The sequence below is a fragment of the Cannabis sativa genome, chromosome 8 (genome assembly GCF_029168945.1).
Source record: "Cannabis sativa cultivar Pink pepper isolate KNU-18-1 chromosome 8, ASM2916894v1, whole genome shotgun sequence".
Taxonomy (NCBI): domain Eukaryota; kingdom Viridiplantae; phylum Streptophyta; class Magnoliopsida; order Rosales; family Cannabaceae; genus Cannabis; species Cannabis sativa.
Genome location: NC_083608.1, coordinates 35,802,240 through 35,819,203, shown reverse-complemented (window position 1 = coordinate 35,819,203; position 16,964 = coordinate 35,802,240). Strand labels below are relative to the sequence as shown.

At 29.8% G+C, this 16,964-nt stretch overlaps 1 protein-coding gene and 1 long non-coding RNA gene across 2 annotated transcripts; one reads left to right on the top strand and one right to left on the bottom strand.

Annotated features, from left to right (window-relative positions):
• Positions 1–871: 871 nt before the first annotated feature.
• LOC115701487 (dehydrogenase/reductase SDR family member FEY) lies at positions 872–16,915 on the bottom strand. Its single transcript, XM_030629300.2, has 8 exons — positions 15,429–16,915; positions 15,024–15,144; positions 13,874–13,991; positions 4,907–5,046; positions 1,777–1,878; positions 1,522–1,620; positions 1,323–1,371; positions 872–1,164 (listed from the first exon to the last, which is right to left on the bottom strand). Exons 1-8 carry the CDS (start codon positions 15,605–15,607, stop codon positions 962–964), a joined length of 1,011 nt encoding a protein of 336 aa, XP_030485160.2. The 5' UTR covers positions 15,608–16,915; the 3' UTR covers positions 872–961.
• On the top strand, positions 10,324–12,003 carry LOC115701488 (uncharacterized). Its single transcript, XR_004008560.2, has 2 exons — positions 10,324–10,609; positions 11,730–12,003. It is a non-coding gene; the product is annotated as an uncharacterized LOC115701488 (long non-coding RNA).
• Positions 16,916–16,964: the final 49 nt, after the last annotated feature.

The window sequence follows — 16,964 nt, the reverse complement described above, 5'->3', positions numbered from 1 at the left end:
ATACCACCAAGATATTTGTAACCCCACATAAGTTAGGTAAACCCACGATAAAATTCATAACAAGATCCTCTCAAACATGTTTTAGAAATTCAAGTGGTTGTAACAATCTATAGGGCAACGGGTGAGTATATAACTATCTAACATATCACACATGTTTGTACAAATTTTTGCACTTCTTCATACCTGGCCAAAAAAAATTGGCGCTCAACCTTAAGAACATACACTCCAAACTAGCATGCCCGCCAACTGGAGAGGCATGGAATTCCTTCATAAGTTGTTGTTTTAGATTAGAGTGGATACTCACGTGGAGCCGCTATCTGTAATTAATAGCACATGCTAAACTAAATAATCAGAATTTGATAGTGTGTCATTAAATAATTAAACAACCAATATTAAAATACGAAATTTTATTTTTCTATTTCTATTTTGAGAATGAATATAATGTTAATAATACCTTTACATAACTAAGGGTATTTTAGGTACTAAAAATTAATAAAGGCCATTTGCTATAGGGGAACTCTATTTACACCCCATAGAATGATAAATACACCCCATTATTAAAAAAAATATAAACTTAAATAATTTTTAAAAATTATTCTTAATATATTTTTTAAAATTTTTTCTTCAAATTATTTTATGCTAATTTCAATACTTATTTTGAGTTCATTTTCATAATTTTTTCTAACTCATGTATATATAATTTTATATATTTTATATAAATTAAAAATTATAAAAATGGAGTGTGTTTAAAAATTTTGAGAGTGCAAATAAAATTTCCCTTGCTATATTATTTTCAAAAGGGGACATTAAAGCTTAGTAAAAAGGAATAAATGGCAATTCTCATGACACTTTAATACCTAATAACCTACCATTATTAAAATGATCATTTTATTTGAATCAAACTTCAAATAGCAATACAATATAAGCTCATATTGAGGATTTTAATCCAACAGTTGTAACATTAAATTTTGGAGGTGGATAGATAATTAGGGTCTAACCCTAAAATTTTCAATGTCTCATCCCATATCTTGAAACAAGTCTCCATATTTTCTGCTATGGGAGACATCTTTCCTGGTTTACAGTTGCTGGAGTAGTAGGCAAAACCCTTATCCAAGTTCTCCACAACGTCCTTACTTGTAGCACAATACAGCACACTCCTTGCCCCTTCAAAAATTACTTTTAATTAATGCAAGAAAATACTAAAATTGAGTACCATACATACATAAATAAAATGTAAATCAATTTAATTAGTCATTTTAATGGTAATATTTTAATTTTTTTTTTTTTTTTTTATATTATCCACCATATCAATATTTTCGAACCTTCTGATGAGTCAAGCATCCAAAATGCCTTTTTCTGGACGCCTGGAACCTAATAAATTAAAGCACGAAAACTTTGTATCAATAAAAACAGAATCTATAAGAAACAAAAAAAAAAAGTGTTCACATCAATATTATAATTTCTTTACAAAAAAGATTAATATTATAATTTATTAATTAGATACATAGTAAAGTAATTTACCAGGTTAGAAGAGACAATTCCTGGATGGACAGCAATGCATTGAACTGAGTTACAACCAAGTTGTACAAGATTTATGGCTAGTGCTTTCAGAAACATGAGCTGATTTTTCATTAAACAAAAAATAAAATAAAATAAGTTAAAAGTAGAATGTTTTATAAACTTGAAAGTCAAAAAGTTTGGTAATAAATGTTTTTATTATTTATGGATACTGTATTCATAAATAGGGGTTTATATTAATAATAATGATTTACTTACATGCATAAGTTTGCTGGATCCGTAAGCCTTTGTTCCACTAAATTTATGTTCCTCTATCCTGCTATTCCAACATTTTGTGTCCACCACTCCCCAATGATGCGCCTATTCCAGTAATCACAACAAAAATCAACTAATGGTGTGTCTACTTACACTTATTGGAATGACTAAAAATTAAATTGAATCTTCAATCGATGGATAAATCAAAATCAAAATCAAAATCAAAATCAGTTATTTACATGATTAGTAGGAATTTGAATTGGAATAGCAGTACTCACATTAATGTGAGCATTGCTATTCAGTACCAGTAGTGTCCAACATATTTTATATGTAGCGTCTCACAATTGATTAGCAATATTATGTAAAAGTTATTTTCTTAAGTTATAGGATCTGATACTTAATTACACCAATAGCAGTATGACACCGAGAAGGGTGTTAGAGACCAATAATGTCTTTCAACAATTCTCTTAATTACATTACTTTAGAATCGGAATAGATTTTAAGTTACAAATATATTTAATTAAAATTTATATGTATATAAAATTGATAAAGGTATTTCTGCATACAATTTGCAAGTTCTTTTTCATTTAGATGAAGGTTAGTGTTATGGCTTTTGCAGTTTTAAGTTTTAACATTGATTTGTGAGTTTTTGATTTATTTATTTTTTTCATTTTTTAGGCCACATTGCTTTCTACGAGAAAATGGATGAATTTCATGTAAATGGTTGGATAATTTAATTAAAGAGAACAAGAAGACTCAAAAACCGATGTTAAAGTTTTGGAGTATGTTGAAGTCTCAAAACCTGAAAGTTGATGTTGCAGCGAAGTTTAGAGAGCGCCGTTACGGTGAACAAAAATAAAGAAAAAGTTGTTGGGAGATGTCACCGCTACAAGGAGTGAACTACAACAAATTTTCGAAGATAAAAAATTTTGCCACCAAATATTTTACGTAGAGAGTAAAGTGTTACAAACACGATTACAAAGGAAGTTTCACTGTTATTATCCCTTATAAACCGTCCAACTCGAATAAACGCTCAAACTAAACCAAATAAACCGACAAAAAATACAACTCAAAAAAATCTAATAAAAATTCAAACTGTCCAATAAATATATTGGGTGGATTTAAAACTATTTGAAACTGCCCAATTAACCTGAATAAATGAATTAAACTGAATTTTATATCTTTTAATAAAAGTGTATATAATATATTACATAAATTATATTTAGTAAAACTATTTTGTATTTAAAGTTTAAAATTTGTAGTGTTTAACTTAAAATTTAAATTTTATAATTTTTATTGTATTTGAATAATGAACTTAAAACTTAAAGTCTACACCATATTATTACTCGAATGTTTGTTTAATATTTTAATATTTACTCAATTATATTTGTCTTATGTTAAAGTTCTTAAAATTAATTTAGACTATAACACTTTTAAATTTAAAATATAAATAATATATTTTTATTTTTTTAAATATAATTATTTGAATACTAGAAACTAAAAATAATTAAAAAAAAAAAAAAAGATCGGTTTGGACAGGTTAACCTGACCAAATCGAAAAAATTATTGGGCGGGTTAACTTTTTATAATTTTTAATTGGGAGGGTCACAATTAAATGTTTGCAACTCGATATTCATATAGGATTGGTAAAAATATACTATAGTGTTCATAAAATACCCAATCTAATCCAATATGCACGATCCAATCCAATCCGCAAAATGCAGACATCCACACTTGTGCGAATTGGATTAGATTGAAAAATTTAAAATTCGTACTTGTGCGGATTGGATATTGATTGACATGTAAAAGTAACTGATCTAATTCAATCTACACATATTTAGATATATTTTTAAAAAATTATATATGCAACTATATTTTAATGTAAAAAATAGTAATTTGAAAAATTTAATACATACTATATAGATATATTTTAAAACGTAATAAATTAAATTTATATTCCATTCTTATTTATAAGAAAATTATAATCTAGCTACAACAAAATTAAACTTTTTCTTAAACATATTTTTTTTCTTCTTGTTTTGAATTTGTTATTTGTTATTTTATTTATTTTAATTTGTTGTTAGAGACATAAAAAAATAATAATTTCTTTTATTTTGTTGTTAATTATGTGAAGGAAAAAAAATATTTTTTAATAAATATTAAATAATCTAATATAAAAAGTAATCAATCTAAAATAATCAATCTAATCCGCACTTACAGATTGGATTGGATTAAATTTGAGTTACTATATAGATTAGATTGAATCCAAAATATGAATTCCGCACCTAGTACGAATCGGATACATTATGAGTAAAATAATACGAATTAAATTGAATGAACAGATAGAGGTACACCCCTTTGTGAGCAGATAAACTACAAAAAATATCAATTAATAGCTATATTCATTTAAGGAGTGTCTTGTAATTTGCAAAATAGTGAATATAAGTATGATTTGTGTGTTCCTACTTCTATCACGTTAATTTACACGACTTTCTTTTTCTTTCTTTTTTAAGTTTTAATCACAAGGTATATATGTAGACATGTCGTATGTTCTCCTAATTTCTCTACAGTTTGTTAATTTAAGTTGGGACATGTAGAAGTCAAAACTAGAATAATAACTATTTCTTTATTTCTATCATTGTTTCCTAATTTTTGAAATAAAAATAAATAATCAAATTCTAAAATAGTGCATTTAGATTAAAAATAATACAGAATCATTTATTCTTTCAAAATAATTATTTAATCATTTTTAATTACTAATACCAATATCAGTGCAACTTCAATTACAAATTCTAACAAGTAGAACTCACATTTATTTATTTATTATTCAATTAAAGCAAAAAAAAAATTATACTTAGATAATTTGAAATTAATTCTTTAGAAAAAATTATATTCATTTGCTGAAATACTACACCAAGCACAAAATTAAATTAAGCTTATTATGATTTAATATATAATAAGGGCGTTTGCCATTTTTTTCAAAACCAAAAACCACAGGCATTGGAATGGAAGTAGTAGCAAATTTATAAGTATGAGAAAGAGAAAAGGTAAAAAGTAGTTGAGTTTGATATCTGAAATTAATTAAGAAGAATAATAAAATAATTGAAAGAGAAGATTATGGAAGAAAGCTTACGAGAGAGTTGACAGTAACAACACGCCAGAGAGTGGCTTTGAGCATTGAAGGAAGGAGCAAGAGAGTGAGGAGAGCTGGGGCCACATGGTTCACTTGTAAATGCTCTTCTATTCCATCATCTTTTGAAAACCTCTGTCTCTCTGATTTATCATCAAATAATATTTCAAATTAATTATTATGTATCCTACTTTTATTATTCATAATAATATTCTGTGTTCCTATTTCTTTCAATTTTAGATTTTTATCTGTTGTTGCTTTTTTTAACACAATTGACATGTTTTCCTCACTTAGTTAATTTACCGGTATTGTTAGTTGAGTAGATTCATAAGTTTGTTACTTTTATTAGTTAGTACAGCTCATGTTTCCTTAGTTAGTTGAGCTTATTTTTCCTACTTTCTATGAATAAAGTGTTCACGAACGGTGTTCGCGATGCGGGTGGTGCGAGTTTTGACTATTTTTTCAAACCAACCCACACATGTATTTTTTTTCAATTTCCAAACCGCACCCGTACCACGAAACTAAAAAACTGCAGAAAACCTACTACAAAAAATAGTGTGTTGTGTCACGGACTTACCTTTTCAGGCAGCGGAACACCCGTGCGGCACCTTGACTTCTCTAAGACAAGGTCAGTCTTCCAACCATCCGAGTAACAATGGGCTCATTTTTCGCGCGACAGTGTGCCTCGTGGACACTTCCGTCTCTCAAACAACTCCCGCCGAGTCATGCTCACAAGCATCCATGAGTGCATCCATGCATCGAGGCTCTCTAGCCAAGATACTCGCACTGTCCATAGGTTCTCACTATGATAAGGAAAATCCCAACACCGACGCTCACCTTGTCACTCGTGACCAAGGTCCAAGGTAGCATGTGTGGCAAGATGCCAACACTAAGTCAACGTGCCAACGCTTCTAACATGCCCCATTTGATACTGTTTGAACAGTCTCCTTCGTCGCCCAAGGACTCCCATACGTCCATGGACCAATCCTCGAGGCACCATGCCACCACGCATGTTGGCAAGCCCTCAAGACAAGCCACCAAACTAGTTGCATACACTAGACCTCTGTCCCTTTCCAGCATGGTGCATCCGTCCCATGCATGCATGCAAGCTAGCCCACAAATGACTACCTGTGTCATCTCGTGTTGAGACTCATGGCCAAGGCGCACCACAACGTCTCTTGGAGGATCTAGGCCACGTCCCGTGCAAGCGGCATACCGGCAAGCCAAGGGAAACGTACCAGTGAACCTCTGGCGGCATTCTTCGACGCACTACCGGGTCGGCCCGATAATGTCCATGAGTACTCCAACTCATGGAGACATATGAGTCCCCTTGTGGTCCTCATATGCCCGCCCTACTAGCCCCGTTGACTGTAGTAGCTCACTTAGTACCAAGGTGCAAGGGGTGGTGGAGAGCTGACACCAGGGTATCCCCTTAAAGAGCATTCTGAGCTTTTAGCCTTCTACCAGGAACATAGATGATTTTTGCTCTGTAGACATATGGGAAGAACCATATACCAAATCACCTAATTTCGCCAAACCGATTGCACCATTCTATTTGTCGACCCAAATAAATGGCGAATACCAAGTCCCGTCCCATTCTGGACAATATTGAAGATATTTACGAAAATGCCACTGCTGTACAAACTATAAGCATCAGCATGCCACAAGCATGCACCTCAACATGTGTCACCACTTGACCACCACTAGGCCAACTTGTGGGCATCACTTAGCTTGTAATGTGCCATCTTAGCACGCACGTTACACGGTGCAGTGCGATTTCTGCGGTTTGAACTATCACCAAAAAATTAAACTATCATAAATACACTTGAGTAACACTTGTCAAAAATACCAAAAGGCTTGAAAATAAATATGAAAAAAAAGTTTTAAGTTTCAACAATACAATAATTAGTGGATTTGGGCTGGGCCTTCACATATTGGACCTAAATAAATATAAAAAAAATAGTATTTTTATAATATGCGGTGCGGTGCGGTTTGAACCGCATATTAACAATTCAAAACTGCAAACTGCACCGTACCGCGCGGTTTAGGAAAAATTCAAACTGTGACCGCACCGCGAAGAATTTCAAACCGTATTTTTTTACGGTGTGGGCAGTTTGAGCGGTATAATAACACCCCTAGTGCTCTTATTCATTCACTCAATTTCTCAATGATACAATTTCATTTTTCTTTTCTCTCTATTCTTCATTCCGCAATATGATATGAGAGCAGGAAAATTATGTTTTCCCTTAACCAATCTTAATTCTTCCTTCCAATTTTTTTTGTCATGTTCTCTTCTCCGACAAAAGGTGGTGTTTCTCTTCTTCTTCTGAGTTTCTTCCCTATTCTTCTCTGATCATTGTGCCTCAAACCTTATCTTGTTCTTTCTGATTCAAGTTCGGTGATTCCTCTCTCAATCAACAATGTGGAATAATGATCAAACCTTGCAAACTGAAATCAGAGTTTTGAATCCTACCATCGTTGAAAATTTGCAGATGCCTATAATTCAAAATAATCAAAATCTTCAAGTTGCTAATTTGAGAAATTCGCTTGAAGATCCTCCAGATCCATACTATCTTCATCAAGGGATAATCCAAGTAACATCTTGGTTTTTCAACTCTTAACTGGTCAAGATAATTATGTTTTTTGGAGTCGAGCTATGCAACTAGTTGTTAGGGTTTATGTCTTAAAAATAATTATTTAATGGATAATATATTAAACAATATATGAAATACAAATATATTATTAATGAATGAATATGTTAATTATAGAAATATAACTAATAAATATGAGAAAATTTTATATTCATATGGAGAAACTATGATCTTGTAAGGAAGTATAAGAGAGTTAGGATCATACTATATGAATAGAACAAGTCAATAGTGTATTAAAGTTATGGAATCTTTAATATAGAATTACCAAGTATGGTTTACTAAGCACTATACTTCAGTAGCATGTAATTTTGATTTGAATTATATTTGTGGATGGACATTTAGTAAAGGTATTGTATATAATTTGATTATGTAAGACAAGACTGATGTGAGTTAACATCTTTTATTAACGTATTGTTTATTATATCACAGTAATAATCATTAGTAAATCAATCTAATTCCTGAGTATTCATGAACTCGTGTTTGTGTTCATTATATTCTTTGATTCATTCGTACCCGGTATTGGCCATAATTTTCAATTTTTGAGCATATATTACTTCACATATCTTTTTCGGTCGTTTCAATTGTAATTGCAATTCTCTTTGGCACAAGAAGAAAGAGTTGATCCGTATCATAAAAATTTTCAGAGAAAATGATTCTTACAACTTATGTTTTAGGAGCTTAATAATATGAATGGTTGGGAACATGTTATACAATAAGAGGAATCTAAGCTTTCCAAAAGATTGAATATTTGTTCCCTTACGGTGTTAATTCTGGGAGTGATTACAGTTGGATCCAAATTTATAATTGAAATTATAGATTCACCGTACGTTCACATTGAATTAATGGTACTTAAGAAATTCAATAGATAGTTAGAAGGATAAAAAAGTATTTTTGACTAGCCCTAATTATGAACTAATAAATTGAAGATGAACTACTTATATTGATTTTATCAATGGACCACTAGAAAGAATCCTGTAAATATATAATTGTATATTGTCAAAGAACACAATTTCATATTAATAGTAGAGTAGTAATAAAATTAATAAACTAAATTATACTATTGATGAGTTTAATACTTTAGTATTTATTGGAGCTTTGAAAAAAAAAAAGTAAATGATTCCCAAACCATCTCTATATCACACGTACATGGGAAGATTTAATTTGAGGGATAATTATTAAGATAGAATTAATTTTTACTGGAATTAATATTTTTGAGGAAATAATTTGTATATATATTTAATTGGGAACTGAATAATTAAATTAATTTAACTTTTTTATTATTCACTTACAAACTATGTATTACTTAAATATAATATTATTACTAAATAATAATGAGATAGAAATATATTATTTTAATAAAAAATAATATTTATTTAATCCAAAATTAAATAAGAGATTAATAAGAATTAATTTCTACTGAAAAATAATATTCTTGATGGCAAAATAATAATTTTTAATAAATTATAATTTTGTATATATATTTAATTGGGAAATGAATAATTAATTTAACTATATTATTCTATTCACTTAAAAACTATGTATTACTTAAATATAATATTATTACTAATAATAATGAGAGAGAAATATATCATTTTAATGAAAAATAATATTTATTTAACTCATAATTAAATAAGAGATTAATAAGAATTAATTTATTATTATTTATTATAAAATAAATAATAAATCTTATTTAGAACAAAATTAGTAAAATAATTTTGTGTTTTAAAATATGGCTTATACGTGTAGGTGACATATAAGAGCCCAATTATGTATTTGATTATTCTATTAAATATATTAATCAAAATAAATTAATCATTTAATTATTTTATTAAATATAACATAAGATAAGATATTTAAGATTAAAATGATTAAATAAAATAAAGATAAACTGAATATAGTTATTCAGCTATATTATTTGAATTTCAAATAAAAGATTAATTATCTTTATTTTATAAAATTAAATTATAAGCTATACAAATGATATATGATATATACGATGTACGGTTTATAGTATGGGTGGGCATCCGATCCAATCCAACATTTTTTTCCTCATTCGATCCAATCCAATTAGTAATTAGATTTGGAAAATCATCATCCGATCTAATCCAATTAGACCTTAAAATCCAATTTAATCCAATCCAATTACTAATAGGATTGGATCGGTTTTTTAATTAGATATCCAATTACACACCTAAATTTCAATATTAGCTTAAAAATATAAAGAAAAATACGTAAAAAAACTAAGTATCACTTTTTATTTAAGTTTAATACTTCATAAATATTATATTCTTACAATTGTATTGTAGCTAAAAGTTTTAAATAATTAAAACAATAACATTTCTAAGTAATAAAGTAGAACAAAACATCATGAAAATAAATACACTAAACAATCAAGTGTTACAAATTCAATATACAAAAAAATCTAATAAAAATCTAATAAATATTTATTATATTTTTCAATATTTTTTATTATATAAATAATTTTTTAATATATATAAATGTAATTGGATTGGATCGGTTTTTAATTGGATTTTGAGATTGACATTCAATAACCGATCCAATCCAATTAGAATCCAACTTTTAACATCCAATTCAATCCAATTGTAATTGGATATCCAACTTTTTGTAATTGGATTGGATTGGATCGGTTCAGTTCAATTGAATTGGATTGGATGATGCTCACCCCTAGTTTATAGAATTAAATTATAAGCTATATATTTATTTTATGGTTGAGAAGGTTAAGGTAAGTTAATCTCTCTTCACCTTTTTTTAATTTCAAGGTTTATTTGAGGTTTTTATGGTATTTTCTAATTTTACGTTCTGTTGGATTTTGTTATTGTTTAAACTGAATTATGGGGTTTGATTTAGGTTTGTTTGAATTGGTGTTGGGCAAGGTGAAACCTAAGAAAATCAAAATACTCTTTCTCTCTCTTTGTTTCTCTTTTTCGGCCAAGGTGAAACCCAAAGCAAACCAAGGTTACTCAAAATTGTTTCCTCCACAAATTATCCAAGAAATCCTTTCTTAAGAGTAGTGTTGAAGTGAGGGAAGTTCAAGGTAACATAGCTCTTCCTTATCTTTGTGAAATTTTGAAGAAAAAGTTTGGTTTTAAGTGTAATTTTCATGGTTTTGTTTCTGTATGAAGTTGTATATGTTAGGCCAAGTTATTAAGCTTAGATTATTGTAGTTTGTAAGTTAATTAAAGGTTGTTAGTTGTTGTTTAATTGAAAGTTTCAAGTTTGAGTTCTTAAAACTCAAGCTTGAGCTTTAATGGTAGTTTTGTGATTGTTGTACAATTATGATTGTTGAGTTGTGGATTATGCTTAGAATTTGTATTATAACTGTTCTAGGAATTTTGGCATGTTTTGGTTAAGTTTAGGAAGGGTTTGAGAAGTGAAACTCGAAGTTTGTCATTTCTGCAGAGGAAACGGCTAACCGTTTCCCCAAACAGGGCCCCAAAAAATGGTTAATCGTTTGGGGGTCTGGTGGACTGTTTGGGGAGGTTTTAAGGTACCTCATTTTTGTGTTTAATTGATATTTAGGGTATTAACACGCTATTTATCAACAAGGAAACTTTCGATTTTGAGTTTAAATCCTAGAACGGATTTAATTGAGTTATTTACTGGTCTATCGTTGTTGTGGCATAGGGCCTACGATCGTCGAGCATTTTCCACTTGTTTATCGATACACTTGAATTTAGACTTGAGGTAAGAAAAGGACAATTGCATCACATAGTATGTCAATTTATGATACGGTAATTACCGTCTATAAGAAAGAGTTATCACTCCATTAGTTTCTTCATTAGGCAACAATATGAGGAGTTACTACTCTAATTTGAATTTGTTGTTAAGTTTCTTACTTATTGGTTGTGTCATTAGGCAACGATAGTGATATTGGTTGTCTCATTAGGCAACAGTATTAAGATTGTCTCATTAGACAACGGTAAATAAATAGTTACTTTATTAAGTAACAGCATTAGCTTGTCTCATTAGACGAATATTTGTTATTAATAATTTCTTTCATATAATTGTGAGATTTTTTTCCTATGGATTGAGTATATGATTACTTGATTATGATTAAATGGCTATATTGTATTTATTTGTGTAGTGATATAAAGTGTTTGAGTTATTGCTTGTCTTGTTGGGTTTTTATGACTCACGGATGCTTGGTGGTGCAGGTAAGGGAAAGAACTTAATAAGATGGCCATGAGTTAGAGGTCTTCCCCGAAAAATGTGCTTATCAGCTTATTCAGCTAGTAGTGTCGAGTTGTAAGGATTTTGTTTACAGTGCTTTTGAATTAAGTATATTTTGATGTAATATCGTATGGCTATATCCTTTATAAATTTTTAAAAAGGGATCCCCAACCCTATACAGTTTGTAATGCCAAAATAAATTTTATATTTCAAACAATTAATATAATTTTTAATTAAACTACAATTTTATTTATGCTATTACTTTATTATTATAAACTAATTTATAAAAGCATACATGTGGCATTCTTACGGGTTAAGACATTACAAAAACTACACAAATCAATCTATGGCCTAAGGCAATCATTAAGATAATGGTATAAGAAGATCTCGGATGCTCTTATTCTCGAAGGTTTCACACAATCTTAAGCTGATTATACCCTATTCACCAAAAGTTCCAACAATACTTTCATTGTCCTAGGTGTGTATGTAGACAACATCATCATCACAGGACCAAACCTTCAGTTGCTACATCAACTTCAAGACTCATTACACATCAAATTCAAACTGAAGGCCCTTGGTCAACTAAAGTAGTTTAAGGGTTTTGAGAATACTAAAGCCAAAAAAAGGACTCTTTATCTCTCAACAAAAATATACTCGTCAACTCTTAGACGACACTAGCTATACAGGTAGAAAGCTCGCCAAGACCCTAGTGGATTCTCGAGTCAAGTTGGATGATCTACAGGGAACTTTTCTAGATGACCCTTCCTCATATCATTCATTAATTGGTCGATTTTTATCTCTCTCATTATCTTGACCATATACAATATATGCAATCAACACTCTCAGTCAATTTATGTCTACACCTCCCACTCCACTTATTCAGATTATTCACATCTCCTTCATTACCTGAAAGGGAGCCCTGGTCAAGGATTACACTACTCAGCCACATCCTATCTTCATCTCAAAGGTTTCTGTCTTATTCGGATTGGACTTTGTGTCTAATTACAAGATTTTCCACAACTGGTTTTTGCATATTCTTAGGTGATTACCTCATATCAATGTGTACAAAGAAATAGCCAATCATTTTCAAGAATTCAGCCAAAGCAGAATATATAACTTTTGCTGCTACCAACAGCGAGATAACTTGACTACAAATTGATTTTCGAATTTCTTAAGATGTCCCAGCCTTCGTTTATTGTGAAAATCAATTTTCCATTCACATTGCCAACAATTCAAAATTTCATGAACGTACTAAGTACATTGAGCTCGACTACCACTTTAAAAGGGAAAAAAATCAAACAATCCATTATTCAACTCATACAAGTGAGCACTACATTACAACGTGCTGATGCTTTTACCAATACTCTTGCCTTCTACTATACTTACTTATGTTAGCAAGATGTATGTATATGACATTGACATATACAGTTCAACTTAAGGAGGGTAACAGAATTTACTTGTTTTCCTCAATTAGTTATTTTATCGTTATTGTTAGTTACGTAAGATAGGTAATTTTGTTACCTTTATCAGTTAGTACAACTCATGCTTCCTTAGTTAGTTGAGCTTCGTTTTCCTTCCTTCTTTTTATAAAAATAAGTGCTCAGCACATATTGTAATATATTCATTCAATAGCTTAATAATATAATTTATTTTGTGTAAATACTATTTTGGATCTTGTGCTTTGCAAAAACTACCAACTGGACCTTCTATTTTATTAAATGACAAAAAAGACCATGTATTTTTTAAAATGGTAAAAATAGGACCCTAAGCTTAATTTTTAACAACTTTTTTTTAATATAACCAATTAGAAGATAATTCTTAACACGAACAGATGCAGAAAATGTAAACAGTTTTGTCATAACACATTTAGATCAGATTATTATTAAATTTTATTTTGATAAAAAATCAGTTCAGGGTCCTATTTGTACAATTTTGGAAAATACAATGTCTATTTTGTAATTTAACAAAACAGAGAATCCAATTGATATTTTTTACTAAACACAGAGTCCAAAATAGTATTTATTCTTTTTTTTTTTTTTTTCTCTTTGTTCTTCATTCCACACTATTTTTTAATAACAATATTTTAATTTGTTGTTGGTAAAATTAATTAATGATAATATTAATATACCTCCCATACGTAAGATGCCAGCATTATTGATTAGAATATGGAGAGGCATTGAAAGCTGATCCCACTCAACTGCAAATTGTCGTACTGAGTTAAGGGAGAGCAAATCAAGTTCCATCACCTGTACAATGACAAGTGTCATTACCAAATCTATAATGTTTTTAAAAAAAAAAATATTATTATTGGGCATCAGTAGTGTCCAACATTGTGGCAGCTCACGATTAGTTAGCGATACTTAAAAGTTATTTTCTTAGTTATATAATACTCAATACTTAATTATACCAATAACAGTATGATATCGAAGAGGGTACTAGACACTAATAGTATTTTTTAACAATTCTCTTCTAAAAAGTACTAATAAAGACTTAAAATATTTTAGAAAGTTTTAGAATAAACTTAAAACTACTTAAGTAATAGATACTTGTAAAGAAGTTAGAAAATTCTAAAAAAGTTTAGATATTTGAAGTGTAGTACTAGTGTGTGCCAAAGTGTAAGTTGAAGTAGGAGACTTTAAGTGTGAGAAAAAAGAGTCTAAAATGTGTAAAAGTTTAAGAGTATCCTAAGTGTCATTTGTTTAAAGTGTTCTAAATTTGTACTATTACTCTTCCATAATAAGTATTATAATTTCCTACTCTACATACCATTCATATAATTATTGTTGTTATTATTACTACTTATGCTTACCTCATCCACTCATTCTTTTTTCTATTTATAGCTCATCCATTTTTCCAAAAAGAAAACATCACAATATCAATCATGGTTTATTACTATTAGTACTTGATTTCTTAGAACTTATTAGAAGAAACAGGCTGCATCACTCTGACTCTATTGAGGTCTGAAGGGACAATTAGGTCTATTCTTGCATTGCATAATGCTTTTATGTAAGTAGTTAACTAGTTTTGTCAACAAGTACCCATAATTCAATTTTAGGACCCATTACAAGATATTTAAAATGATTACTTTTTTTTGGTTTAGTTGAATCTTAATAATAATAATATTAATTCATTAATAAAGCCATCTATTTCTTCAAAATTGCACCAATTTATGAGGCAGAGTAGCCAGTAGTCAGCCATAGTTTTCTTTTTTTCACTTCTTTTTTATTAGGAAAATGGCTTTAAAAAGTTTAATATTTATTTAATGAAAGTGTAGTTACCTTAACATTAATGGTCCTGCCATGCTGACGTGCTTCTGATTTCCACTTGTTAGCAATTTCATTAGCAGCATTAACGTTCCTACACGCCATGAAAACATTGGCACCCGCCATTACTAGCTCTCTGTTTTTTATTTCCATCAAAAATAAATAAAAAAAACAACCATTAAAACAAAATTTACATACAATGAAGTATAATGAGATGACATATTTGACAAGATTTAATTTTCTATTATGTGAAATTGGTTCACACACGATTCTGCATTCTTAGGCCACCCATTATGAAGAATCTATACATTGTTTGTTCTTTTCTCGATCATAAATGATAGTATATCAATTAAAGAGAAGTGTAATGCTCTAAATTTTTGGTTACTAAGTTTTGAAGAGAGAGAGAGAGAGAGAGAGAACCTGGCTGTTTGGAGGCCGATACCGCTGGTGGCTCCAGTGACAATAACATTGAGATTAAGCAAGTGGTTTGGAAGAATAAGTGGAGAAGAACGAAGTCTATATGTTAAGACTCTCTGCAAAAGGATTTCCTTCAAGGCCTCCCATATGCCCCTTAACCATGCTCTTCTCTGCAACTCCATCCTCTCTTTCTCTCACTCTCTCTCTCGTTTGACAATTTTTTTTTCTTTTTTTGTGTTTCTCTTAGAAAAAAAACGAATAAATTTAGCAATAGCAATAATAGAACTATAGAAGGAAGGTAGGTATCTTTAGTTCACAAAAATTGGTTTTAACCATTTTCACACGATTCTTGCTATAACTTTCTACAATTAAAACCTTCCGAATCAAGTAAAAAGATATTATGAATTAGTGTAGTAAATATGTGTATATATATATATATATATAAATACATGTGTGTGTGTGTGTTACACGACAACGATACCACACCACATATCTTTGGTTACATATATTGTCGTGAAATTAAATATATTAAGTCAATTTGTAGTAGAAGAAATATGGATATCAAGATTGTAATAGCTTGTTTATTATAGGTTAATTTTTGTCCTTAGACGGTGACTGAAAATACAAGTTTATTTTTTTTAATTTATTTTTAAGGTAAAAGTAAACACATCATCATTAAATTAAAGTAGTAGGTGCAGCCTACAGTTGTAGCCCTTATCTAGTTTTCATAGTGTGTACCTCTTTCCATTCAGCTACAATTCTATGTTGTTGTTGTTTGTTTTTTTCCTCTTTCTTTAGATCCGTAAAGGTATAGCCTTTTCTTATTAAGGATAGAATAGAAGTTTTGCTTGTTTTAGTTTAAATTCAATTTAAGTAACATTCTCACTCTTGCAAAACCAATAATGATTTCATAAAGACACGTGAATAGGAAACAATAATACAATAGTATGATTATAATTGATTGTTTGATCCTTTAATTATGGCTGGATGAATCAGAAAAATCTAATTTCACATTGCTGTCTTTAATTACAGGCTTACACCCAATTTAAACTCAGAAGAGTAAGCGTAGTAAAAACTGAAATTCTTCATCTCAATTGTGAAAGCCAAGTGCTATTTAATTGCAGAAAAGTGCTGTCAGTTGGTTCATGCAGTCAGCTTGCATGTTGTCAGGTCAACTCTTGGATCATCAGCACTTATAAACCACTGATTAGAATCAGATCATATCTGCTTATATGTATTGTATATGTACATATACAAATAAATATTAAGAATCTCAAAGCTAATCCCTAGCTTGGATCTTGACATGTAAAGCTGATTTTTGTTAAATTATTATGCATGAAATAGAACAAAATAAGAAATTTACAGATTTCACCATACATTAAATCGAGTTACCAGATACACATGAGAAGGGTCAACTTGTAAAAAGCAACAAATAGTAGTACTACGTGAGATAAAAAGATCATATAGGTGACAAGCAAGGACATTTAAACAGTTAGGTGGGCTCACAACCAGTCACATTACTATTTACTACAATAAATT

Excerpts from the sequence above, each read along its gene's own strand:
- LOC115701487 (XM_030629300.2), bottom strand. The coding sequence starts at position 15,607 with ATGGAGTTGCAGAGAAGAGCATGGTTAAGGGGCATATGGGAGGCCTTG. Across the intron at positions 1,879-4,906 it reads TTGTTACTGTCAACTCTCTC|GCGCATCATTGGGGAGTGGT; the intron begins GTAAGCTTTCTT and ends TTACTGGAATAG. Across the intron at positions 1,621-1,776 it reads GATCCAGCAAACTTATGCAT|CTCATGTTTCTGAAAGCACT; the intron begins GTAAGTAAATCA and ends ATGAAAAATCAG.